This window comes from Jaculus jaculus, chromosome 6 (genome assembly GCF_020740685.1).
Source record: "Jaculus jaculus isolate mJacJac1 chromosome 6, mJacJac1.mat.Y.cur, whole genome shotgun sequence".
Classification (NCBI taxonomy): Eukaryota; Metazoa; Chordata; class Mammalia; order Rodentia; family Dipodidae; genus Jaculus; species Jaculus jaculus.
Window position 1 is genome coordinate 147,622,596 of NC_059107.1, and position 26,955 is coordinate 147,649,550.

The 26,955-nt window shown below is 46.4% G+C and overlaps 1 protein-coding gene across 1 annotated transcript in view; it reads right to left on the bottom strand.

Annotated features, from left to right (window-relative positions):
- Aldh1l2 (aldehyde dehydrogenase 1 family member L2) overlaps window positions 1–26,955 on the bottom strand; it is a 67,994-nt gene that overhangs the window by 24,535 nt on the left and 16,504 nt on the right. Inside the window, exons 5-15 of the mRNA XM_045153051.1 lie at window positions 26,308–26,409; window positions 26,022–26,111; window positions 22,432–22,566; window positions 19,946–20,071; window positions 18,982–19,073; window positions 15,730–15,877; window positions 11,574–11,693; window positions 9,891–10,018; window positions 7,227–7,377; window positions 421–491; window positions 237–342 (exon numbers count right to left, since the gene is read on the bottom strand). Coding sequence (XP_045008986.1) covers window positions 237–342; window positions 421–491; window positions 7,227–7,377; window positions 9,891–10,018; window positions 11,574–11,693; window positions 15,730–15,877; window positions 18,982–19,073; window positions 19,946–20,071; window positions 22,432–22,566; window positions 26,022–26,111; window positions 26,308–26,409 — 1,269 coding nt within the window. The remainder of the gene's footprint in view (window positions 1–236; window positions 343–420; window positions 492–7,226; window positions 7,378–9,890; window positions 10,019–11,573; window positions 11,694–15,729; window positions 15,878–18,981; window positions 19,074–19,945; window positions 20,072–22,431; window positions 22,567–26,021; window positions 26,112–26,307; window positions 26,410–26,955) is intronic.

Sequence of the window (26,955 nt, forward strand, 5' to 3'; positions counted from 1 at the left end):
GCCAGGGCCTTCAGCCTGCTGTAGAGGAACTCAGACGCATGTGCCCCCTTGCATGCCATGTGATAGTGCATGCCTGCATCACTGTGCATCTGGCTACATGGGACCCGGAGACTTGAACATGGGTTCTAAGGCTCCGCAGGCGAGTGCCTTAACCGCTAAGCCATCTCTCCAGCCCAAAAGTACGTCTGTTTTGGGGTGTGTAGGCAAGGGGCCCTTGTGCCCCCAGCAAGCCTCACCTGTGCCGGCTTGAGCACCAGGGTGTTGCCTGCCGCCAGGCACGCTGCGCTCTTCCAGGCCAGCATCATCAGTGGGTAGTTCCAGGGGATAATGATGGCGCAGACCCTGGGGGGGGGGGTGACAGCCTTAGTTGCCTCATCTCTAAACTCTCCCAGTCACACATAGGCACTGTCTTCAACTCACCCCAGTGGCTCCTTCTTGGTGAAGGTCAGGTTGCGATTTGGACGGGCCTGGTTGATTGGAATGGTAGAACCCTAAGGGACAGAAAGGTTGCTGCTTACTTTACTCATTTAAACTGATAACAGCCAGGCGTGGCTACTCACACCTTTAATCCAGCACCCGGGAGGTAGGAAGAGGAGGATCCCTGTGGAGAGCTGCGATGTGCCGCGCTCTAAAGATGGCATCGGCTTCCGCCTTCCGCGAGCGCTCTCTGGGATAAACAAGTCCTTATTTGGCTGAGGCTGCTTAACTAATTCTGTTTCCTTAATCGTGGACCTATCTGCATGGGCCACGTGGCTCACTAGGGTTGGCTAGCGCAGGACTACTTAGCTTGTGGGTCGGCTCTCCCCCGGGTCAGAAGATTGTTCAAGGTTCCTGAATAAACTGCTTAAAGAAGAGCTCTCGGGTCGTGTCATTCTTGCTGGTCGAGGTGGTCACGACAAGTGGTGGCCCGTACGGGGAACCTCTCTCTCTCGAAGGAGGCTCAGAACTTTTTGCAGTCAGGGCAGCGCTGGTAAGTTCCCTAAGGTAAGGTGGGACAATAAAGATCGTGGGGAAGCGACAACTTGTGCTCTACTCTGTAGATAAAAAGAGAGCAAAGAAGAGTTCACGGTGATAGCAAACCGAAAGTAAAGTCACTGCGGACCAGTGAGCAGAGTTAAAGGTAAAAGTAACTATGGGCGCTTCTCATTCGCACCCAACTTTTTTGGCTCTTCAGGAGCTGCTTTTGTCAAAGAATTTAAAAGTTAAGAAAAGTACCCTAGAGAGATTTTTGAATGAGTGCGATACTGTCACCCCCTGGTTTGCGATGTCGGGTAACCTAACGGTCGCGTGCTGGGATAAGTTAGGGAGGGATCTGGACTTTGCTTGGGATCAGGGAACTTTAAAGGCAGGAGTTAGACCAATCTGGAAGCTGATTAGACGCTGTCTCGAGGACCAGAGGTACTGCAGAGCAGTGGAGGAAGGACAAACAGCTTTAGAAATGTTAAAGGAAGAAAGATCAGAGAAGTCAGGAGAAAGGGAAACAACAGACACGGACTGCTCTGATACAGATGAGGAGCTGCAAGCTTTGGTAGAGAGGATGGAAAAACATTCTTTGAAGGATAAGAAGAAGGAAAAAGAAAAGTCAGGGCCCGATAGTACGGAGGGACAGCTGAACAAGATCCCTTCTGCTCCGCCATTGTACGATGAGTCGGGCAACCCAGCTCCCTCGGGAGGTTCAGGATGTCCCTTTTGCCCGGAAGTGTGGCGAGCTGTAAGATCAGAGCTACAACTTGCTTGTCCAGTTTTTCAAGATGCTCAGGGTAACCGCTATGAGGAGCCTCTTGATTTTAAGGTCATCAAGTCCCTAGCTGAGTCAGTCAGAACATATGGCATAACTGCTGCATTCACCATAGCCCAAGTAGAGTCATTGAACAGGCACTGCATGACCCCAAATGATTGGGGTGGACTAGCCCGAGCCTGCTTGAGTCCAGGACGATATTTAGATTGGAGAGCCTTTACAATTGAATTTGCTACAGAGCAGGCTGCTGTCAATGCTAGGGATGGAAATCCCATCTGGGACAGAGATATGTTGCTAGGACAGGGAAGGTTTGCCAACCAGCAGACAGGATATCCTGTACAGGTTTATGGACAGGTCAATCAGATTGCCATTAAGGCATTGAAATCCTTGCCGAACAAAGGAGAAGTCAGTGGTAATCTTACTAAGATTTTACAAGGACCCATGGAGCCATTCTCTGACTTTGTGGCGAGAATGGTAGAAGTGGCAGGAAGGATATTTGGGGATCCTGATGCTGCTATGCCCCTTATAAAACAGTTAGTTTATGAGCAATGTACAAAAGCATGTAGAGCTGCTATTACCCCATATAAGAGCAAGGGACTGGAGGCTTGGATGAAAGTTTGTAGAGAACTAGGAGGACCCCTGACAAATGCTGGTCTTGCAGTGGCTGTGGTACAGCTGTCTCAAAACAAGAGAGGAGGTTCAAAGGCTTGCTTTAGATGTGGCAAGATGGGACACCTTAAAAGGCAATGCCCTGAGAGGGAAAATACACCAAATACAGAAAACAGCCTACGCCCCAGGCAGCCTGGGCTATGTCCGAAATGTAAAAAGGGGAACCACTGGGCTAATGAATGCCGATCTGTGAAGGATATTAATGGGCAACTTCTTAGTCCAGGTTATGGTGGAGCCCATCCAAAAAATGGACAGCAGGGCCCACGCCACCAGGGCCCGCAAATATATGGGGCGGTAGAGAGTCAGAACAGCAACCAGATAGTGGAGAGGTGGCCCACCCTCCGTCATCCGAGGGACCACAGAGAGCCACTGCGGGCTCAGCAGGATTGAACCTCCGTGCCACCATCAGACTCATATTAACTCCTCGCATGGGGGTCCAGGTGGTGGATACTGATTTTAAAGGACCCCTAGCACCGGGTACAGTTGGTTTGTTGCTAGGAAGATCATCGTCAGCCCTACGAGGCCTGATAGTTCATCCAGGTGTGATTGATCCAGATTTTACTGGTGTAGTTAAGATCATGGTGTTTTCCCCTCGAGGAATTGTGGCCATTTCCCCCGGAGATCGTATAGCCCAGTTACTCATTTTACCCAGCCTTCATGAAAGATTTACCGCTAATTTACGAGAGAGAGGAGATAAAGGATTTGGGTCCACAGGGAATGATTTAACATTTTTATCCCTGGATCTTGAGCAGAGACCTACATTAAAATTAAGGGTTGAAGGCGAGGAAATTCTTGGGCTTCTGGATACCGGAGCAGATAAAAGTATTATTTCAAAAAGAGACTGGCCATCCAATTGGCCAATACAGGCTTCTTCTCAAACTCTTCAAGGCCTAGAAGAATATCTCTAGCTCTTTTTACTCTTAATTTTTAAAATTTGGACGTGGATGGCCTTTCCACGGCAGATCGTCATCAACATCAAGGTGGATCCCTGAAAGGATATGTTAAATGGAAAGATGTGCTCACAGGAACGTGGTATGGCCCTGATCCTGTATTGACGTGGACGAGAGGGTCTGTTTGTGTTTTTCTGTAGCATCGTCAGGATCCAGTGTGGGTGCCCGAGAGACTGACCAGAAAAGTCCAACATGAAGATCCTTCTGCTATGGATGCTGATAGGCCTGAGGTGGAGTCTGACTCAGGCGGAACCTTGATGGGGGATCTTGTCGGTGTTTCCAAAGCCTCTTCCGGTTCAATATAATGCCCAAGTTTTCCCTTGCTTTTTTGCTAGCAATAAAAGTTTAGGCCTCTCCTATTTGCCCTTGGATGGGGGAAATTAGTCCCGTTGAAGGCAATGTTAGTGTACCACTAGTGGGAAGTTTGTGCTTTTTGCTGGTAAGTAATATTAGTCAAATAAGCCCATGTGTGATGCTTTATAATCAGTCTGCTGCCTGGACGGAGGCCCCTTGGCGCCCAGGCCAATTTTCAGTTAATGCCTCTTGGATTAGTGGTCGATGGCCTCGGAGTTATGGAGGTGGCATGGATGTTCCCCCTCAGCCTAGGTGGGCTCCCTTTTGTCATGGTGCTATTGGGAGCGATGGCTGGTCTCCTGGTGCTGGCCTTCTTGGTGGGCCTGTGGTGTCTATGCAAGATGAGGGTCACACAGCAAAGGAATGCGGCTATGATTATTCAGGCCTTTACAGCCATTGAGGCAGGACAGTCCCCTTACGCATGGCTTGCTGTCATGAAGAGCTAGAACACTCAGCACGTTCAGGTTGCGAGGCAAAGCACTGCACTCTAGGTATGCCGCCTGCAGTTAGCAGCCTAGAGGAGAGCATGTCTGAGAGAAAGCGGGTTAGTACCGTCCTTTCCCCATAATATCCATCCTTACTCCTGCCTCTGGAAAAATCGGTACTGGATTTCACTACAGAGCTCAGACCTCTACTCTCACCTGTTTCATTTAAAACAAAAAGGGGGAACTGTGGAGAGCTGCGATGTGCCGCGCCCTAAAGATGGCATCGGCTTCCACCTTCCGCTAGCCCGATAGCGAGCGCTCTCTGGGATAAACAAGTCCTTATTTGGCTGAGGCTGCTTAACTAATTCTGCTTCCTTAATCGTGGACCTATCTGCATGGGCCACGTGGCTCACTAGGGTTGGCTAGCGCAGGACTACTTAGCTTGTGGGTCGGCTCTCCCCGGGGTCAGAAGATTGTTCAAGGTTCCTGAATAAACTGCTTAAAGAAGAGCTCTCGGGTCGCGTCATTCTTGCTGGTCGAGGTGGTCGCGACAGATCCCCATGAGTTCAAGGCCACCCTGAGACTACATAGTGAATTCTAGGTCAGCCTGAGCTAGAGTGAGATCCTACCTCAAAAAATAAACAAAAAATAATAAACTGATAACATTTTATTTAGTATTTATTTATTTGAGAGGAGAGAGAGAACGGGTGCACTAGGGCCTCCAGCTACTACAAACAAACTCAAGATGCATGCGGCATCTTGTGCATCTGGCTTACATGGATACTGGGGAATTGAACCTAGGCCCTTTGGCTTTGCTGGCTGGCAAGATTGTTCAGTGGTTAAAGCACTTGCCTGCATAACTTAAGGACCCTGGTTTGATTCTGCAGCACCCACGTATAGCCAGATGCACAATGGTGCATGCATTCGGAGTTTGCAGTGGCTGGAGGCCCTGGCACTTCCATTCTCTGTGTGTCCCTATCTCGCTCTGCTTGCAAAATAAACTTTAAAATATTTTTTAAAAACTTCACTGAGATGTAAGACCTGTGTTCCAGACCTGCTCTGTAGCAGACATTGTTTCCAATCTTTATAATAGCTCACCATGAACATGCTGCTGTGACAAAATGAGGCTAGCAGGGGTGATGGGCAGCAAGCCGAGGTGTGGACCTGGTCTTGCTGGCTTCATGTTAACAGGCAGCCACGTGACCCGACGAGACGGTGTTCTCCAGTCTCCTTAGCATACCCACACCCAACTGGAAACACAGAATCCGGTGCTGGGAGGTCGGGGACACGTTTCCTAGCTCTTGTTCTTCCCTCCTCTTCCCACTTTCAGAATGGTGGCTATGATGGCCAGCACTGCAGCAGCCGCGTTGGGAACGTGAGCAGCGCTCACACTTTGCTCTGGTTCCTTCCGCAGGCTCAGTGCTAAATGCCGAGGCCAAGAGAAGTCTCAAACTGTCATCCACACATGCTCTTTCCGGGCTTAGTCTGTCTTTCAGCCACTGTTCCTACAGTGTTGCCCTGCCATCTTTACATTCAAATTACATGCCCCCCCCCCTTTAGCTTCATAATCCCAGGCTTTTGTCATTTTAGCTGGAAGATGATCCAATACTCTCCAGAGACAGGATAATGATAAATTATAAACAGAGACTGTCGCTAGAGCTCAGTCAGAAACTCGAAGATCTGAGCTCAGGAGTGGTTCTTGGACTCTCTTATTATGTTCCCCGCACCACTGTGTCCTTACCTGCTTGCTTTTAAAAATACTTTTTTTAATTTATTTGTAAGGAGAGAGAAAGGGGGGAGGGAGACTGGGTGCATCAGGGCCTCCAGCCACTGCAAATGAACTCTAGCTGCATGTGCCACTTTGCACAGCTGGCTTTACATGGGAATTGAATCCAGGTCATTAGGCTTTGCAGGCAAGTGCCTTAACTGCTGAGCCATCTCTCTAGCCTCTGCTTGATATATATATATATATATTTTTTTTTTTTCCGAGGTAGGATTTCACTCTAGTTCAGGCTGACCTGAATTCACTTTGTAGTCTCAGGGTGGCCTCAAACTCACAAACTCACAGCGATTCTCCTACCTCTGCCTCCTGAGTGCTGGGATTAAAGGCGTGTGCCACCACGCCCGGCTCTGCTTGTTTGTTTTGAGACAGGGTCTCATGTTACTCATGTTGGCTTCCAGTTTGCTAGGAAACTGTGGGGGGGTTGATTCAGGTGTCCCCCATAAACTTAGGTGCTCTGAATGCCAGGTCCCCCGATGATGGTAATTTGGAAATTAAAGGCTGCTGGAGGCAGTGTATTATTGGGGGTGGGCTTGTGGGTGTTATAACCAGCTTCCTCTTGCCAGTGTTTGGCACACTCTCCTGCTCTTTTTTTTTTTTTTTTTTTTGTCCACGTGATGTTGGCCAGGAGGTGATGCCCACCCTCTGCTCATGCCATCATTTCCCCCTGCCATTATGGAGCTTCTCCTGGAGTCTATAAGCCAAAGTACCCTCCCCTTTTCTTTCCCCCTCAAGCTGCTCTTGGTCAGGTGTTTTCTGCCAGCAATGTGAAGCTGACTGTCACAGAGTAGTCAAGGATGATCTTAACTTCTGATCATTCTGCCACCGCCTCCCAAGGGCTGGGATTGCAGACATGTGTCATCATGCCCAGTTTATGTGGTTTCAGAGATGGAACCAGGGCCTGTGCATGCTAGATGGGCATTCCACCAACTGAGCCATTCTATCCCCCTGTCCTTATCGGTACTAAGGGGACAACAGCAATCCATTTACCTCCTGTGACCACTGCTATGGTCTTGAACGTGTTACCACACTCCTGCATTCCAAACTTACGCCCCACTGCAGTGTTGGGAGGTGAGGCCTAGGGAGAGATGTGTCTGTCATGAGGCTCTGTTAGCCCTCGTGAATGGATTCACACTGCATAAGAAGGGTTGAAGGGAGTAGCCTGCTCTTCTGCCCTGTGAGGACGAGGCATTGCTCCCATCCAGAGGACACAGTGACAAGATGCCATCAGGGGACAGGAGACCCAGGCTGCTACGAAATAATGAATGTGTGTCCCTGTTCTTTGGGAATCAGAGAACATCTGGGCTTACCTGAATCTTGTCACACCAGCCCGCAAAGTATCTGAACGTCTGCACAGACATCCCGATGTGAGTCTTCAGAGCCAGGGTATAGACCGCCCCGGAGTCCAGTGCCTCAATGGTTGCCAGCTCCTCTTGGTTTTCTTCCAGCAGGTCAGCAAGTCTGTGTGGTCAGTGAGAAAATTCCACCCAGAACATATTGATGGAGGCCCTATGTGGTGGTTTGAATATGAAATGGCTCCCATAGCCTCATGCTTTTTGAATACTTGGTCCCCAGCTGGTAGCAAGTTGGGAAGTTGTGGAGTGTTTGGGTGGTGGAGCCTTGCTGGAGGAGGTGTGTTGCTAAGGGTAGGCCTTGAGGTTTATTATTCTGGCCCCCTGGGTGTGCTGAGCCAGCTCACTCAGACTCATTCCTTCCTGCTGATGTGCAGATGTAACCCAGGTGTGGTGGTTTGATTCAGGTGTCCCCCATAAACTTAGGTGTTCTGAATGCTAGGTTCCCAGCTGATGGATATTTGGGAATTAATGCCTCCTGGAGGGAGTATATTGTTGGGGGCGGGCTTATGGGCCTTATAGCCAGTTTCCCCATGCCAGTGTTTGGCACACCCTCCTGTTGCTGTGTTCCACCTTAAGTTGGCCAGGGGGTGATGTCCACCCTCTGTTCATGCCATCGTTTTTCCCTGCCATCGTGGAGCTTCCCCTCGAGCCTGTAAGCCAAATAAACCTCTTTTTCCCAGAAGCTGCTCTTGGTTGGGTGATTTCTACCAGCCATGCGAACTGGACTGCAACACCAGGCTTCCTGCTCAGGTCTGCTGTGCTCTCCCTGCCTGGACGAATCTTCTCCTGAAAGCCTTTCCTCCCTTGATCTGTTTCTGGTCATGTGTTCTGTCCCAGCAACAAGAAGATAACTGCTACACCCTACTAGCACCCCCCCATACTGAGATTTCAGAGGTGAACCCAGTGGGTCCAGGCCCCTGACGAATGAGGATTATAGTCCAGGAGGATAGACAGGTATTAAATCCCTGAACAAATAATTTTGTTTTATGAGGTCATTATCATCATCATTAGTACTCTTATTAACCCAAGGCCTCATGCAAGCTAGGCAAGTGCTCTGCTGCCAAGCTACATTCCCAGCCGTCTGTTTCAGGAGTGGCAAGGAGAAGCAGAGGGTGTGAGGAACAAATGTCACCTGCACCCCTCATGCATAAGTCAAGCAGGGGCTGAGCCATGGTGGTCCCACAGAGGAGATAGGTGAAGGGTAACCGGAACCAGCAACTAACTATGTGGATAGTCTGTGTGTACACAGGGCAATATCACAGTGTCACCCACAACCCCTGGGGACCTATGGAGACTGGTTGGTGTAGAAATACTTTCAAAACAAATGAAAGTGGACAAGACAGAAACATGGAATGAAGTGCAAATACATAGCAGAGTTGTTTATGGGGTTCAGATTCCTTGGGAATGAGATGCAGTTCTGGGGGGTGGGGGGACCACTCTGATGGTTCATTGTTAACTTGATTGGATTAGAATCACCATGGAAACAAATCAAGGTGGGAAGTTCACCCTAAGTGTGAGAGCCTTTCCAAGGGAAGGGGTCTTGCACTGAGCATGAACCCAGCATGGGTATTCACTGCTGTCTGCTTCCCGGCTGAGGGGGCACTGTGACCCCCTGCCGTGCCAGACTGAGGCCCTTCAACAATAACCTAAAACAGACCTCCTCCCCGAGGTTGCTTCTTGACAGGGCTTTGGTCCCAGCAGGAAAAGAAGAAACTAATACAACTATGAAATAATCAAGCTATCTGCTGTGTTCACCTCCCCTTCCCTCCCTCCCTTCTGTCCTTCTGTGGGTCTCTTGGGCCCATGCTTAATTTGAGCTTGAAATCTGTCCTGCCCTGATATTTCTTCCAGATCTCACTCTAAAATTTTTTTTTTTTTTGAAGTAGGGTCTCACTCTGGTCCAGGCTGACCTGGAATTCACTATGTAGTCTCAGGGTGGCCTCGAACTCACTGCACTCCTCCTACCTTTGCCTCCCGAGTGCTGGGATTAAAGGTGTGTGCCACCACGCCCAGCTAAAAGATCTTTTAACTCAGGTGAGATGTTTGGCTTTAAATGGAATAACATTAAATGGAATAACAATCAAACCTCATTACTTAAACTTAGTCATTTATAACATCCTCCCTGGGCCATAGCATTTTCCTCCCTGCTCCTATTCCCTACCCATCAAGAGATTTACAGTTTGTCTTTGAAGAACAATAGGGTGAGGGATAGTCCCCACATGCAGCTCTGTTCTCTATTCTGGTTCATGTCCTTGGAGCATGACCTTTATAGATTGCTTCACGTGGCCACTGAAAGGAACCGACATGATAGAATGTTTGCAGGAATGTTTAAAGTCCTGACAATGTTAACCAATAACCAAAGGGAACAAATTTTTCCCTTTTCTTTCTTCCTTCCTCCCTTCCTTTCTTCCTTTCTCCCTCTCTCTCTCTCTCTTTCTTCTTTCTTTTTTTTTGTGGTTTTTCAAGGTAGGGTCTTGTTCTAGCCCAGGTTAACCTGGCATTCACCATGTAGTCTCAGGCTGGTCTGAAACTCACAGCAATCCTCCTACCTCTGCCTCCTGAGTACTGGGATTAAAGGCGTGCGCCACGGTGCCCGGCCAGCTTTTTGCCAGAACCCACCTGTACATCAGTCTTCCTCTTTCCCTGGCGTTCATCCTTCCCCATTCACCGTTTTCAAAGGCGTCCTTGGCCGCTGCCACTGCTTTGTTGACATCCGCTGAAGAGGCGTAGGATACTTTGCATATTGTCTATTTCAACACAAGCAAAAATAGGTCACCTGGGCTGGAGAGATGGCTTCGAGGATAAGCGCTTGTCTGTGAAGCCTAAGGACTCTGGTTCGAGGCTCAATTCCCCAGGACCCACGTTAGCCAGATGCACAAGGGGGCACATGCATCTGGAGTTCGTTTGCAGTGGCTGGAGGCCCTGGCACACCCATTCTCTCTCTCTTTTTTTATTTTTTATTTTTTTTTTTTAGGTTTTTTTTTGTTTGTTTATTTATTTATTTGAGAGCGACAGACACAGAGAGAAAGACAGATAGAGGGAGAGAGAGAGAATGGGCGCACCAGGGCTTCCAGCCTCTGCAAACGAACTCCAGACGCGTGCGCCCCCTTGTGCATCTGGCTAACGTGGGACCTGGGGAACCGAGCCTCAAACCGGGGTCCTTAGGCTTCACAGGCGAGCGCTTAACCGCTAAGCCATCTCTCCAGCCCCCTCTCTCTCTTTTTTTAAATTTTTAAAATTTTTATTAGCATTTTCCATGATTATAAAAAAAAAATCCCATGGTAATTCCCTCCCTCCCCACCCTCCACACTTTCCCCTTTGAAATTCCATTTCTCTTTCTCTTTATCTGCCTCTTTCTCTGTCTGTCGCTCTCAAATAAATAAATAAAAATAAACAAACAAATAGGTCGCCTAAGGGATCAGTGTGGTTTTTGTAACTAATATTATATTAATAATTTAAACAGAGTGCTACATCCAGGTGTGGTGGCACATGCCTTTAATCCCAGCGCTTGAGAGGCAGAGATAGGAGGATTGATGTGAGTTCGAGGCCAGCCTGGGACTACAGAATTCCAGGTCAGTTTGGGCTAGAATGAAACCCTACCTTGAAAAACCACACAAAAAAAGTATTACTTAAAAACTCAAAGAATTCGGTTTGGGAGATGGTTTAGTGTTTAAGGTGCTTGCCTGCAATGCCTAAGGACCCAGGTTCAACTCCCCAGTACCCACGTAAGTCAGATGCACAAGGTGATGCATGTGCATAAGGTTATGCGTGCATACAAGGTGGTGCACACATCTGGAGTTTGGTTGCAGGGCTAGAGGCCCTGGCATGCTGATTCTATCTCGCTCATTAAAAAAATTTGTTTTAAATTTCAAAGAATTTCATGATGAAAATTTAATCTATCTAGGGGTTAAGAAAAGGCAACAATTAGAATGTGAGGGCTGTGAGTGTGAAATTTGGCACTTTTAATGCCACATAGTCTGAAGAAACACGCCGGGGTGCGTGGACAGTTCTTGTCCTGTCTTAGGGAAGCTGGATTGCTTGCCATGAATTTTCAAAGCCTGACTTTTTCTTGACATAGAGCTCTGTGGGGAGGCTGTGCACAGACCCAGCTGTCTAAATTCATCGTAAACACGCAGACAATAGAAGGTTATGATAGTTCGCAGGAGCCAGTGCCAAAAGTGAATAACTGAGAGAAACGCAAGACGTGGTTGCATGAAGTTAGAGGGCAGAGGGTAGGATGCGGTGACTTCAGCCAGCCTGCTGGGCGGTTGTGTCAACCAAATGTCCACAGTTACTACTCACAGATCCATCCGTCGGGTTGACAGTGTCATAAGTCTCTCCATTATCAGCGTCCATGAACTGTCCATTTATGAAGCACTGGTACGGCATTTTTACTGTCATACCGTTGACCTCCTTTGAAACCTGTGGATATTAAGAGTCAATGGATTTCCAAGCTCATCAACTTGACAACAAATAGCTATAAAGAAACCTATGCACTAATGCAGGAGAAGCTGCCACCGGGATTCTAATGGCTGCTGTCTAAAGGGACCAGCTACAGGTGACACAGGAGAGATGAGGCCTCAAGATGCTGGACTGGCCCCTGAGGAGGAAGTTCTCTGAGCGGCGGCTCAGATTTCACCCAAGGCATGGCGGACCGCCTCCAGACCGTGCAGACACCGCCACCTAGTGGGACTCTCGATGAGCGCAGCCACTGCTGTCCATCCTTGAAAATTCGCCTTTTCCTCTCAGGCTGGTGGTACCAGTTTAAGTTTTCTTCCATTTTCCACTTCTTCTCTGATACGTGTGTGTTGCCTGAGCTATTCTCTCTGCCCCCCGGCTAACAAGCACCTGGAGGTTACTCCATTAGCTTCCATGAAGCCGATCTTTCCGCCAATAAGACGTGGCAATGTGGCAGCAAGGTTGCTCTTTCTTTTCTTTTTTTCTTTTTCTTCTTCTTTTTTTTTTTTGGGGGGGGGTTTCGAGGTAGGGTCTCTAGCTCAGGCTGACCTGGAATTCACTATGTAGTTTCAGGGTGGCCTTGAACTCACAGCGATCTTTCTAACTCTGCCTCCTGAGTGCTGGGATTGAAGGCGTGCGCCACCACGCCCAGCTCAGCAGTGTGTTTTTCTATATTGTTGTTATTCTCTGAACTAGAATGCTTTAACAAAAATATTCACTATAATCCTGAGGGCACTAAAGAAAAGAACTAAACGGTGTGGTAAAAGAAACAACGTGGGATGAAAATGACATACTAGACAATACCTACTAACAGCCACGCGGGAGGCAAGGAGAGAGTAGATGGGGAAGGCATCCAACAAGATATATATGCACAAGTGACAAAATACAAATCTGGGTGTGTCACTATTGCAATCAGGTTCGCATTGCTGGTAGAAATCACCCAACCAAGAGAAGCTTGTTATTTTGGCTTAAAGACCTGAGGGGAAGCTACACAATGGCAGGGGAAAACGACGGCATGAACAGAGGGTGAACATCAGCCCCTGGCTAACACAAGGTGGACAGCTGCAGCAGGAGAGTGTGCCAAACACTGGGGAGAGGAGGAACTGGCCATAACACCCGTAAGCCCGCCACCAACACACCGCCTCCAGGAGACGCTAATTCCCAAATCTCCATCAGCTGGGAACCTAGCATTCCGAACACCTGAGTTTATAGGGGACACCCGAATCAAACCACCACAGTCACTGCCCAGGTGAAAAGAAAATTCATGGTCAAGAGAAATTATTTGCAAATACACATTTGATAAGGAGCTAGTTCCAAAATATACAAAGGACTTGACAACTCCGCCATAAAAGATAACTCACTTTAAAACAGACAAAAGGATTTGCACAAACATTTCCCTAAGAAGAATGTATAAATGCATGCCTTTAATCCCAACACTCTGTAGGCTAAGGTAGGAGGATCACCATGAGTTCAAGGCCACCCTGAGACTACATAGTGAATCCCAGGTCAGCCTGGGCTAGAAGCGAAACCCTACCTCAAAAAACAAATAAACAAAAAACTGAAAAATAAAAGTACAGATGCCCACAGACACATGAAAAGAAGCTTAGCATCACTGGCGATAAGGGAGAGTAAATGAAAGTGACAATGAGACACTACTTTCTACCTCCTAGGACAGAAAGAGAAAGGCAGATAATAAATTGTGACAAGGACATGGAGAAGCCCAGGACTCTCCATTAAATTAGTGGTGGAATCATGAAAGCATGCAACTATCTTGGAAAATACCTTGCAAGTTAAACACGGAGCTACAGTGTGACTCATCCATTCTTCTCATAGGCATCTACCCCAGAGGAATGAAGGAATGAAAACATGTTCTTGAAAAAAAACTTACACCTAAAGTTATTTTTTTAAATTTTTTAATTTAAATTTTTTTATTTTTTAATTTGAGAGCGACAGACACAGAAAGAAAGACAGATAGAGGGAGAGAGAGAGAATGGGCGCGCCAGGGCTTCCAGCCTCTGCAAACGAACTCCAGATGCGTATGCCCCCTTGTGCATCTGGCTAACGTGGGACCTGGGGAACTGAGCCTCGAACCGGGGTCCTTAGGCTTCACAGGCAAGCGCTTAACCGCTAAGCCATCTCTCCAGCCCCTAAAGTTATTTTATTTAGTTTTTTTTTTAATGGTTTTTCAAAGTGGGGTTTTGTTCCAGCCCAGGCTAACCTGGAATTCACAATGTAGTCCCAGGGTGGACTTGAACTCACAGCAATCCTCCTACCTCTGCCTCCCAAGTGCTGAGATTAAAGGCGTGCGCCACCACACCTGGCTTTATTGAGTTTTTTATTTGCAAGCAGAAAGAGACAGAGGAGAGGAGAGAAAGTGAATATGGGTGTGCCAGGACATGTAGCCACTGCAAAAGAACTCCAGATACATATGCCACTTTGTGCATCTGGCTTTACATGAGTACTGGGGAAGTGGACTTGGGTCTTGGGCTTTGCCAAGCAAGTGCCTTAACTGCTAAGCCATTGCTCCAGCCCCTTATATCTGAATTTTTATGGTTGCATAATAATAACCTGTAAAGGGAAATGACTCCTACACAATCCACTGATGAATGGATGAATACACTGTGGTACATCCATACAATGGGATACTATTTGACCAGAAAAAGGAATGGAGTACAAAAGGACATAAACTATATGATTTTTCCAGGCATTGTGGTGCATGCCTTTGATCCCAGCATAGGGGTGAAAAGGCCTAAGTGAGGTCAGGGGAAGGGATTAAGTAAAGGAAAGGTGGGGGGAGGGCTAATCAAAATCTAAGAGGATATAAATAAGTCATATGGAAACCTACTTTTTTGGACAATGGAGCACTCAGGAGCCATATATTGTTACTAGAAAATTTTCAGTGCCAGGGATGGGATACTTTCCAGTGAGTTGTTGGCCAGGGAGGTCCCTGATGCCCCAAAAACATTACAGGCCATTGCCAAGGCCCTTGGTTTCCCACCAGGAATAGATGGTAAGATCCTATTGCTGAAGACTCCACATACTTGGGTTGCAAGGTCACTGAGAAATCCTGCTAGAGCTGAGTTGAAAACCTCCTCCATGTAGACCAGCTGACAGAAAGCTGGAAAAAGCCACACTGCATGCAGTTCAATGGGAGAGAGAGAAATCACCAGTGAAGATACTCAACAGTGGGCACTGCAAGCCTTATATTTGGTCAGCCAGGCTAAATGAGCCAACAAGTGAAATAGTGGCACGTCTGTTATGGGAGAAACCAACCACTCTCTAATTGGACTGGAGGCCCACTCCATGAGAGGGAATACATCCCTGATACTGAAAACCTACAACAGGGGTAGTCATGAGCCCTAGGGGAGTAATGTCTGCTGGTGTCTGGCTAAACATATATACTATGTTCACCAAACTGTCCAGTAAGCACTTCTCTTAATGTTCATACCTACATATTAATGGTACTCTCACTTTTGGCTAGAGAAGCTTCTCTTTTCAGATGGCTGTGACCTTGGGAAGACTCAGAAGGCACCATGGTGCTGAGAAGAAGTGACAGAGGAGTGCTCAGTACTGCAATATCTCCATCACACTTTCCAAGGCTCAGGGTCTAATGCGGAAGAGGTGGTGGAAAGAATGTAAGAGCCAAAGGAAGGGTAGGACTCCTTACAACATGCTCCTCCAGACACAAAATGGCCTGGATATTCATGACCTCATAGTGCCTGACACTGCCTACACAAGACCATCACAATAGGAGGAAAAGATCATGACATCAAAATAAAAGAGAGACTGATTGAGATGGGGAGGGCATATGATGGAGAGTTTCAAAGGGGAATGTGGAGGGAAGGAGGGAATTACCATGAGATATTGTTTACATTTATGGAAGTGTTCAATTCTTTTTTTAAAAAAGTTATAATTGCAAAGAAAATGGGTGCAGGGCATAGCCTGACTTTGCATCATTGGATCTTAGGGATCAGAGTGGAAACCTCAAGGAGACACTTACATAGTCCACTACCAGCTCTGCTTCTTGGTCTTCTCCTCTCAGTTTCCTCACGACCTTTTGGATGAAGTCTTCGAATCTGGTGGCCATGTAGACATCTTCATTCTGTAGCTGAAGCCCACCACATTTCTGTCTGATCTCTTCCACCAGCCTTAAAGCAAGAACCAGCTCATGTTACATACATTTTAAAAGGGTTGCAAGGGACTGCTCACTAGCACTGGTCAGGACAGACTACTGTCAACATATATAGCATTAGCTCTTCTGTAACAAGGGCTTGGACAATGATAAGACTGAGGGGGGCAAGAAAATTATAAGTCTGCCTTGCAGGACAGCTTTGTTGTATTTTTTTAAAATAATTTTGTAATTTATTTTACTTTTAGAGAGACAGAGAGAGAATTGGCGTGCCAGGATCTCAGCCACTGAAGTCTAACTCCAGGCACTTGCGCCATCTAGTGAACATGTGTGACATTGCCTGTGCCTAGGTTAGGTGGAATCTGGAGAGTCAAACATGTGTCCTTAGGCTTCGCAGGCAAGGGTCTTAACCACTAAGCCATTTCTCCAGCCTGCTTTGTTGTTTTTAATATTATATATAACTACAAATAAAGGAGATTTAGAGAAAATAGTTTTATTATTCACAAGCAAGATAGTAAGGGGCAAATAAACTCTTCCTTTCAAAGGAACTCAAGGAATAAGCAAGAGGCAATTTCTCAACTGTAAAGATTGTAAGGATTGAATGTCTTACAGAATATTTTCAGTAGACTCCCTGCAAAAATAAACACCATTTGTTTGTATTACAGGTTTAATGTGTGTACTAGCTGATGCCCATAGGTCAGACTACATGGGAAGTCTTCTGATTGTTTTTCGTTTGTTTGTTTGTTTGTTTATTTGTTTTTGGTGGACATGCTGGGGAATTAATCTTGATTGTCAACTTGATGGGATTTGGAATCACCATGGAAACAAATCTCTGGGATGTCTGTGAGGGAGTTTCTAGATTAGATTAACTGAGGTGGGAAGGCCCACCATAACTGGACAGCAACCCTTCTATGGGCTGGGTGTCCTAGATCGAATAAGAAGGAGAAAGCGAGCAGGCCACAGCACTCATCTCTCTGCTTCCTGACCATAGACGCCTTGGGACCTTGTTCCTGTGGCCATGCCTTCCCGGCCACGACAGCATCTCCTGGATCTGTGAGCTGGAATAAACCCTTCCTCCCTTGATCTGCTTCTTGGTGAGCAGTGAGGAAAGTAACTAATACAAGACTTGCCAAGCTACCAATTGCTTCATGGGATTGCTGGGAAAGATGTTCTAGGCTCAGTGTGTGTGAAAAGCCCACCACAGTGTATTCCTCTAATCATTTATTCTCGGAAAGAGCTGAAGTGGCTGGTAAGTTACTGAGATAATAACAATAGATGATTATGGTAAGTCAGACATTCCGACAGGAAATGAGTGATTCCTGCAGGTATCTTGTTAGTTATCACTATAATGATAGAGTATTGAAATGCTCATTAAATTAATTAGAAGTTTCTGGGAACTTATGCATGCATCATGGCTGAGAAGCCTATAATTTTAGGAACTGATACTGTGTGGTCTTGAGATGATTATTTCTGGTTATGAGAATAAAAGCTCTATGATTAGAGGAATGTATCAAATTCCTAACTTTAGCCCCAGTTCCAAAACCATACTGCTATGTAGTGTTCAGTAAAACATGTCAAAGGAACAAGTGGGTGAGGCAGACTACTCAGGTGTTGCTTTGGTGATATGAAGGGTAGGTCAAGAATTTGAGAAACACTGCTCACCTTGTTTCACTAGTGAATGGCCAGAGTATAGTCTGGATCAAAGTCCCCTGAACTTCTATTACCTCAGGCCCTGGTCACCTCCCAGCTGTCTCATTATCTCAGTGACTTGAATGTAAAAAACTTCTGCAAGATTCTATACTATGTGGGTCCTAACACACACTCCTTGCTAGAGAAGCGGCTGGCCCTGCAACAGACTCCTGGGATAGGCTGAAAACTCTCATTATAGATCTATCTTACTGGATAATTTGTGGAAGAATGGGGGGAAAAAAGATTGAGGGAAGAGTGCATAATAACATCCTGTATCTTTTGGATCAGGTTGCATAGAAAATTCCCTTCTAGTATTCCTACCCAGGGTGTCTCAATTCCAATGTCATATTGAGCGATAATGAGCTAAGAAATGTAAAGATAAACTTTTAAAAGTAGCAAGCACGGTTGGAGAGATGGCTTAGTGGTTAAGGTACTTGCATGTGAAGCCTAAGGACCCAGGTTTGATTAACAGTACCCACGTAAGCCAGATGCCCAAGGTGGTGCATGAGTCTGGAGTTCACTTGCTGTGGCTAGAGGCTCTGGCACACACCCATTCTCTCTCTCTCAAATAAATTAAAAAAAAATAAAAAATTAGAAGAATTAAAGGAGATACAAAATAACCTAGCAATAAAGAGAAATAAGCAGGGGCAGGAAGGTTGCTCAGTGGTTAAAGGTGCTTTTCTTTTTTTGGTTGGATTTTGTTTGTTTTTTCGAGGCAGAGTCCCACTCTAGCCCAGGCTGACCTGGAATTCACTTGGTAGTCTGGGGTGACCTCAAACTCACGGCGCTCCTCCTACCTCTGCCTCCCGTGTGCTGGGATTAAAGGCGTGTGCCACCAGGCCTTGCTAAAAGCATTTTTAAAAAATATTTTTATTTTTATTTATTTCAGAGAAAGAAAGAGGCAGAGAGAGGAAGGAGAGAGAATGGGTGCACCAGGGCCTCTAGCCACTGCAAACAAACTCCAGACACATGCACCACCTTATGCATCTGGGTTATGTGGGTCGTGGGGAATCAAACCTGGGTCCTTTCATTTTGCAGGCAGGCACCTTAACTGCTAAGCCATCTCCCCAGCCCTAAAAACTGTTTTGGTTTTTTTTTTTTTTTTTTTCGAGGTAGGGTCTCACTCTAGCTCAGGCTGACCTGGAATTCACTCCGTAGTCTCAGGGTGGCCTCTAACTCACAGCGATCCTCCTACCTCTGCCTCCCACGTGCTGGGATTAAAGGCGTGCACCACCACACCCGGCTCAAAACATTTTTTTTTTTTAACAAAGAGAGAAATAAACAGATAGATGTGTGTCTGCCCAGGAGGCAATAGGGTTGCAGAGAACAATATGAGTGACAGACGAGACAGAGCGACAACGCCCAGAATGAAGCATCCAGGTTTGACTTTCAAACCCCCCAAAGCAGCACACGTGTCAAAGGCACTGGTTTTACCTCACAACATCCATAGAGCTTCCTCCAGATTTAAAGAAGTCCGTAGAGTCTTCAATAATAGGGACATTGCTTAAAATTCCAGCCCAGATGACCTGCACAGAAGAGGACATGTTGAGGAGGAAGTACCATGTGGAACCACGTGGTAGGGGCTAGCAAGCTCTTCCCCAGACCTCCTGGCCCTTTCCCGTGTAGACCCAGCTCGAAGGCACTCCTTGGCATCTCTGTAAATTAGAGGAGAGGAAACAGCCTGCATGCCCCTCCCCCAACCTTGGCGTTAATTCCACGCGTACTTTTGCCCTTCTGGCTAGAAGTGACCTTGAAGATAGCAGGGCCTAGGTCCCCTGATGACTCCGCCCAACCCTGCCACCTCAGCTTCACCCACTAGAGCTGCCTTAGGTTACTTAGGCGAAGAACAAATGTATATACACTTTCCGCCTGCAAAGTTTGGAATTGATTTCCTGATGCAGTGATACAAAAACAAGAAATCAGAGTTCCAGCCCCATTGTTTTGAGGATGATTGGAGGGTTAATAGCCTTCCCTGAAAACTAAAGGGAACTAAAGAGTTAACAACTGTCCCTACAGCTTGCGGGCAATAAAGAAGTTTGGCACCCTTCCCTAGCCTAGATGGCCTTGAAGGACCAGAGACCATCTGAGTGTCCTCCCTTAGACATTCCAGGCTGAAGAAGCCTGTTGGGGGAAAGGGACGCAAACAGCTACAATGTTCTTATCAGCTGCCCCTGGTCCAGTGCGGTTTTTCTTTGGCTCCTCCTTATAAACTTACACCCCAGCCTGGCCCAGTGCTTCGCGCGGGACAGCTGAGGCCCCTCGCTGTGTTCTCTCAATAACCAGTCTATCTGCAGAGATCAAGTCCTTCTTCTTCTCTCACACTTTCCTTACAGTGACAACCCAGCTGCAAGCATGCTTTGGTTTTCCAAGGGTGATGTTAAGGACACCACGTGTTCACCTTGATGGTCTCCGCCACCTTGACCTCCTCAGCCGTAAGTTCGACCACAGTTGTCTCGCCAGCCGAAAAGTACTGGGAGGCAGGGATCATTTTTCCATCTTCAAACTGCAGATTTCTCACCACTAGCTACAAAACAGTAACACACACACACACACACACATACACACACACACACACAAAAGACTGATGAGTAGGGGCTGGGGAGATGGCTCAGCGGTTAAAGGTGCTTGCTTGCAAAGCCCGATGGCCTAGGTTCAATTCCCTGATACCCACGTAATGCCAGATGCACAGAGTGGTCTGTGGAGTTCGTTTGCAGTAGCAAGATGCCCTGGCGCACCTTCTCTGCCCCATCTCTCCAAGCATGCAAATAACTGAATAAAATTATTTAAAGAAAGGAATTGAGGAATAGAACCATCCAAAAGTAAGTTGGACTGAGGAGCAGTTTAATGTATTACATATGGGCATAAAGACCAGCTTAGGAAAATAAAAAAACATGGAAAGTTCTCACTATTGTGCATTAAAGGAGACTGAAATGGCATTTTAATAATGCCAGAAGAAGGGAGAAAGCTGAGTCTCGGGGGAGAGGTGTCTCAGTGGACAGCCGAGGAAAAACTGGCATTTGGGATGTCGGTGCCTGGACTGAAACCTACTGTAACCACCAGACCCTCGCTCCTGGCGCCTGTATGGCAACCAGCACCCGAGCCCTTCATGTACAGTGTTGGATGTGTGTGTGTGTATTTATTTATTTATTTATTTGAGGTACAGTTTTACTCAAACTGACCTGGAATTTACTATGCAGTCTCAGGGTGGCCTCAAACTCAACGTCGATCCTCCTGCCTTTGCCTCCCGAGTGCTGGGATTAGCGGTGTGCACCACCATGCCTGGCTGGAATTTTATTTAATCTCAGATGTGCTGATGGAGGCAGATGCCATTATTACACCTGCTTTACCGATGCAGAAATGGAGGGTGACTGCGGTTAATTTGCCCAACTTCACCCATACAGCTATTTTTATTTAGTTATTAGACACACACACACATACACACACACACAGAGAGAGAGAGAGAGAGAGAGAATGGGCACACCAGGGCCTCTAGCCACTGCAAATGAACTCCAGATGCATGCACCACCATGTGCATCTAGCTTATGTAGTACCTGGAGAATTGAACCTGGGCCCTTAGGCTTCACAAGAATGCACCTTAACAGCTCAGCCATCTTTCCAGCTCCCATAGAGCTATTTTTAAGACCTAGCACTCACTGGATACTAAAACCTATCATCTTTTCCTGTGGGGTGGGGGAGGGGAGATGCATGTGTGCACGGGTGTGTGTGGAGGCCAGGTGGCCATCTTGAGCGTCATGTCTCAGAAATGCCACCCTCGCCGGGCGTGGTGGTGCACGCCTTTAATCTCAGCACTCGGGAGGCAGAGGTAGGAGGATCGCCTTGAGTTTGAGGCCACCCTGATACTACAGAGTTAATTCCAGGTCAGCCTGGGCCAGAGTGAGACCTTACCTTGAAAAACAAAAAAAAAAAAAAAAAAAAAAACAAAAAAAAAAAAAAAAAGAAGAAATGCCCCCCTCTTTGTGAATCATGGGTCTCCTATTGGCTTGGAGCTCACCAGTTAAGCTAAATTAGCTGTCTAGTGAACCCCAAGGATTCTCTGCTTCTCCAGCTCTGGGATTCTAAGCACACACCAACACATCCAGCACGTTCACATTTATCAACTGAGCTATCTCACTGGCCTAAAACTTACAATCTTTTAAAAAATATTTTTTATTTTTGCTTATTTATTTGAGAGAGAGAGTGGGGGAAGGAGGGAGAGAATGGGCACACCAGGGCCTCCAGTCATAGCAAATGAACAGATGCATGTGCCACCTTGTGCATCGGGCTTTAAGTGGGTATTGGGTAACTGAACTCAGGTCTGTAGGCCTTGCAGACAAGCACCTTAACTGTTGAGCTATTTCTCCAGCCTTTGATTCCCAGTCTTCCTATGGCATCACAGAACATTCTATGCAGGGCTGTGGGACCCATCCCACCTTGCCTTTTTTAATGTTATTTTTATTTTATTCATTTGACAGAGAGAAAGAAGAGAGAGAGAGAGAAAGAAAGAAAGAAAGAAAGAAAGAAAGAAAGAAAGAAAGAAAGAAAGAAAGGGAGAGAGAATGGTTACATCAGGGCCTTCAGCCACTGTAAACAAACTCCAGACTCATGTACCACCTGTGCATCTGGCTTATGTGGGTCCTGGGGAATTGAACCTGGGTCCTTTGGCTTTGCAGGCAAACACCTTAACCACTAAGCCATCTCTTCAGCTCCCACTTTGTCTTTGTTGGCACACAAACACAGTTCTTATTTGGAGAGAAGTGGGACAGAGATATCCATGCGCCTCTAGTCTCTGGGTATAAAAACCAGCCAATACTATTTCCTTAATAGTTGAGGTTATAGAAGAAAAGTAAAAAAGGTAAGTTTTAGGTGACCATATCAAACACTCACTGCTTTTCCATCATTACCAAAAAGAACAAGTCCATTTTTGGTAACGAGCCCAGGCTTCTTGGCACCTTTAATTTCCAGTTGTTCTCCGGGTGGTGTGGAACTATTCAGTAACGATGAACCATAGAAAGTGACCATCTGATAGAGAGATTAAATGTAGATTATAAAACCGGGCAGTCAAAGTGTGTGTGAGCATCACTCCTTGCAAAAAAAAAAAAAAAAAGTGCTTATGTTCAAATTATTTAAAATAACATTGAGACACAATTCTATTGCATATAACTAAAAGAGATTGTATAATGCATCAGTAGAAATGGAACAGATGAGATAGTTTCCTAAATGTGTGATCAAGAAGTTTCCAAAAGGGGCTGGAGAGATAGCTTAGCAGTTAAGTGCTTGCCTGTGAAGCCTAAGGACCCCAGTTCAGGACCCAACTCCCCAGGACCCACGTAAGCTAGATGCACAAGGTGGCACATGCATCTGGAGTTCCTTTGCAGTGGCTGGAGGCCCTGGCGCATCCATTCTCTCTATCTCTCTCTCTCTCTCTCTCTCTCTCTCTCTCTCTCTGTCTCTCTCTCTCTCTCTGCTTCTTTCTCTATTTATTGCTCTCAAATAGATAAATAAAAATAAACAAAAATAATAAAAAGTGAAGTTTCCAGATTGTTCTGCATCCAGGTGACATGAATACACATTTATCATGCATTCAAATGGATACAAAGGTGAATAAGATATTTTAAAAAGAGAAAGCTCAACCTTTTTACCCTGAAGGTAGGACTTGTGAGGCATGTGGAAGTGTTGGGGGTGGTTCATGGTGCTGGTGATTGAACCCAGGGCTTCATGAAAGCTTGGCAAGCCCTCTGCCACCGAGCCTGGGGGACACTTAGACTCCTCTAGTGCAGTGTGATAAGGGGTAAGAAATGGGAGGAGCTTTGTGGGTCATCTCAATGAATCAAACTTAGGCTGGGACTGCCGCCAAGAGAAGTGGACGCCAATGTTTCATACCTGTAAACACTGGCTATTTATTGATCAGTACCATTTATTAAAATTTTGTTTATTTTTATTTGTTTATTTGAAAGTGAGAGACAGAGAGAGAAAGAGGCAGAGAGAGAGAGAGAGAGAGAGAGAGAGAGAGAGAGAGAGAGAGAGAGAACGGGCACGCCAGGGCCTCCAGCCACTGCAAACGAACTCCAGACGCGTGCGCCCCCTTGTGCATCTGGCTAATGTGGGTCCTGGGGAATCGAGCCTCAAAACCGGGGTCCTTAGGCTTCACAGGCAAGTGCTTAACTGCTAAGCCTTCTCTCCAGCCCAACCAGTACTATTTATTGATCAGTACAATTAGCATTTATCAAGTACATACATGAATTAACACATATTAACTCATTTTAGCCTTCACAACCAAGTCTCTTTTCAGTGAGAGAACCAACACATCTGAAGCTTCAGACACCTGCTCAAGATTCTACAGCAGAAAATGGGAGAATTAGAATTTCTTTCTTTTTTTTTAAGTTTTGATGTTTTAGTTTTTCGATGCAGGGTTTCACTCTAGTACAGGCTGGCCTGGAATGCACTATATAGTCTCATGGTGGCAAATGCCACCATGGCTGGCTTGAGTTTCTTTATTTTTAAAATATTTTTTTAGGACTGGAGAGATGGCTTAGTGGTTAAGACACCTGCCTGTGAAGCCTAAGAACTCATGTTCAAATCTACAGGTCCCACGTAGCCAGAGGCAAACACACACTGTTACACACGCGCAAGAGTTGTTGCGCGTGTCTGCAGTTCGTCCGCAGTAGGCTGAAGGTCCTGGCACACCCATTTGCCCTCTTTTTCTCTGCCTCTTTCTCGTTCTCTCTCTCTCTCAAAAAAAATTTTTTTAATTTACTTGTCAGGAGAGAAAAAGAGAAAGTATGGGTGTGCCAGGGCCTCTAGCCCCTGCAAACACACTCCAGATGCATATGCCACTTTCTGCACCTGGCTTTATGTGGGCACTGAGAAATCAAACCCATGCCTTCAGTCTTTGCAAGCTAGTACCTTAAGCCACTGAGCTATCTCCCCACCCAGAGCTAGAAGTTAATGGAAACATTCAGGCATCAGACTTCACGCTTGTAATTAATATGTTGAATGTCTTCCCATGGTCATTCATTGATCACACCTTGTTATTTTTTTTTCTTTTTTGAGGCAGGGTCAAACCCAGGGCTTTGGGTATGCAAGTCATGTACTCTACTAACTGACCCTGAAAGTGCTTGTAAAGAGGCACCTGGCTCTGCAGTCCCTGGGCTTTGCCTCTGTCTTGTTCCACCTGGTTTATTCTTCCCCAGGTTGTAGTCAGCCAGCCAGCTTTTCTAGAAAGCCTTTCCAAACACCTCCAATCCTCAGCTATAACACTTATCTTACTACATTGCTGGTATTGGGCCACTGTGGTAGTTTGAATGTATGACCCCCAATAGACTCAGGTGTTTTTATTACAAAGCTTGTCTCCAGTCACCTGGCTGGAGGAGGTGTCACTGGGAGCAGATGCTGGGGTCCAGCACTAAGGTGGATCTGATTTCCAGCCTAAGGTATGCAGAGGGCTTGGGTTCTTGGTGTTTTGCTCTTGCAGCACTAGTGGTGGTTTGTACTCTGTGGATCTGTGAAAGGGGGCCAGCTTCTTCTGCTATTATGAAAACTCCCCCTGGATCTGAAAGCCTGAAATAAACCACTTCCTCCTATAAGCTATCCCTGGTTTGGAGGTTCATCCCAGCACCATGGAGCTGATGATAATAGCCACTTCTTTGGTTTTTTTTTTTTTTTTCCATAAAACTGCATCCAGAGCAGGGCGTGGTGGTGCAAGCCTTTAATCCCAGCACTCGGGAGGCAGAAGTAGGAGGATCACCATGAGTTCCAGGCCACCCTGAGACTACATAGTGAATTCCAGGTCAGCAAGACCCTACCTCAAAAAAACAAAACAAGGGCTGGAGAGATGGCTTAGCGGTTAAGCGCTTGCCTGTGAAGCCTAAGGACCCCGGTTCGAGGCTCGGTTCCCCAGGTCCCACGTTAGCCAGATGCACAAGGGGGCACACGCGTCTGGAGTTCGTTTGCAGAGGCTGGAAGCCCTGGCGCGCCCATTCTCTCTCTCTCCCTCTATCTGTCTTTCTCTCTGTGTCTGTCGCTCTCAAATAAATAAATAAAAAATTTAAAAAAGAAAACACAAAACTGCACCTACCCCAGGAGCAAAGGCTGCATCTAGTGTCTGCTTCATAATGAATCCAAGAAGCATGTTAAGAGGAGGGGATCACAGCCCTGCCGTGCCCAAGGGGAGGATGAGGGGAAGCCTAGACTTCATTGTAATACCTCTTACAAAGGTAGTATGTAGCCAGGTGTGGTGGTGCATGTCTGTATTCCCACATATTAGGGAGACTGAGGCAAGAGGCTCAAAAATTTGAGTCCAGCCTGGTCAACTTGGCAAGACCCTGTCTCTAGATAGAAGTAAAATGAGGTCGGGGGTGTAGTTCAGTATCCCAGTGCTTGCTTCACATATGCAAGCCCTTGGATTCCATCATACATTAAAAAAAAAAAAAAAAAAAAAAAGCTTATATGGGGAAATGCGGCCCTCAAGGACATACCTGTCCATTGATTTCAGCCCACGCTCCAGGGACCTTATCATGACCTCGAATCCAGTTATGCAAAACTTCAGCGGACTGATCCCAAGAAATCTAGGCAAGCACAAACATAGGCTGTGAGGCCCAAAGGCAACAGAAGTTCCCCTTCTCCACCCGTCATCGGCAGAAGGGAGTAGGTGTGGGCTTGACTGGCTTGGAGGGGGTCACCTTTGGGCCAGGAAATATTACACTCGGAGGTACTTAAAGCTAGAGGGCTGTGCAGTTTGCAATGTGCTATTGATATAAATACCTCAGCGTTTTCCTTTTTCTGGATACCTTCATATGTTGCCCCCTCTTCTGGCTGGGGAGTACGAGGAGCTTGTCCATCAGCTATGAGCTGGACAGCTTCTACCTAAAGACACAAATATCACCCGGGATGCCCAATGGCACGATCTCTTTAAGCAAACTTCGTGTCTGACAGAATTACTACAAATAAATTGCATTATGTTTCTTTTACTTTTTTTTTCCCCCTTGAGGCAGTGTCTCACTCTAGCCCAGGATGACCTAAATTCACTCTATAGCCCAGGATGGTTTTGAAAACTTGTGTTGATCCTCTTACTTCAGCTTCCCAAGGGCTGGTATTAAAGGCTTGAGCCACCACACTCAGCTGAATCTTTCAATATTTATTTATTTATTTGAGATACGGAGAAAAAGAGGGAGATAGAGAAGAGAATGGGCATGCCAAGGCCTCCAGCCACTACAAGTGAACTCCAGATGCATGTATCACCTTGTGCATCTGGCTTACATAGGTCCTGGGGAATGGAACCTGGGTCCTTTGGCTTTGCAGGCAAGCACCTTAGCTGCTAAGCAATCTCTCCAGCCCTCAATATTTTAAAACTTAAATTAAATTAATTTATTTGGAATCAAAGAGACACAGAGATAGAAAGAGAGAGGGAGA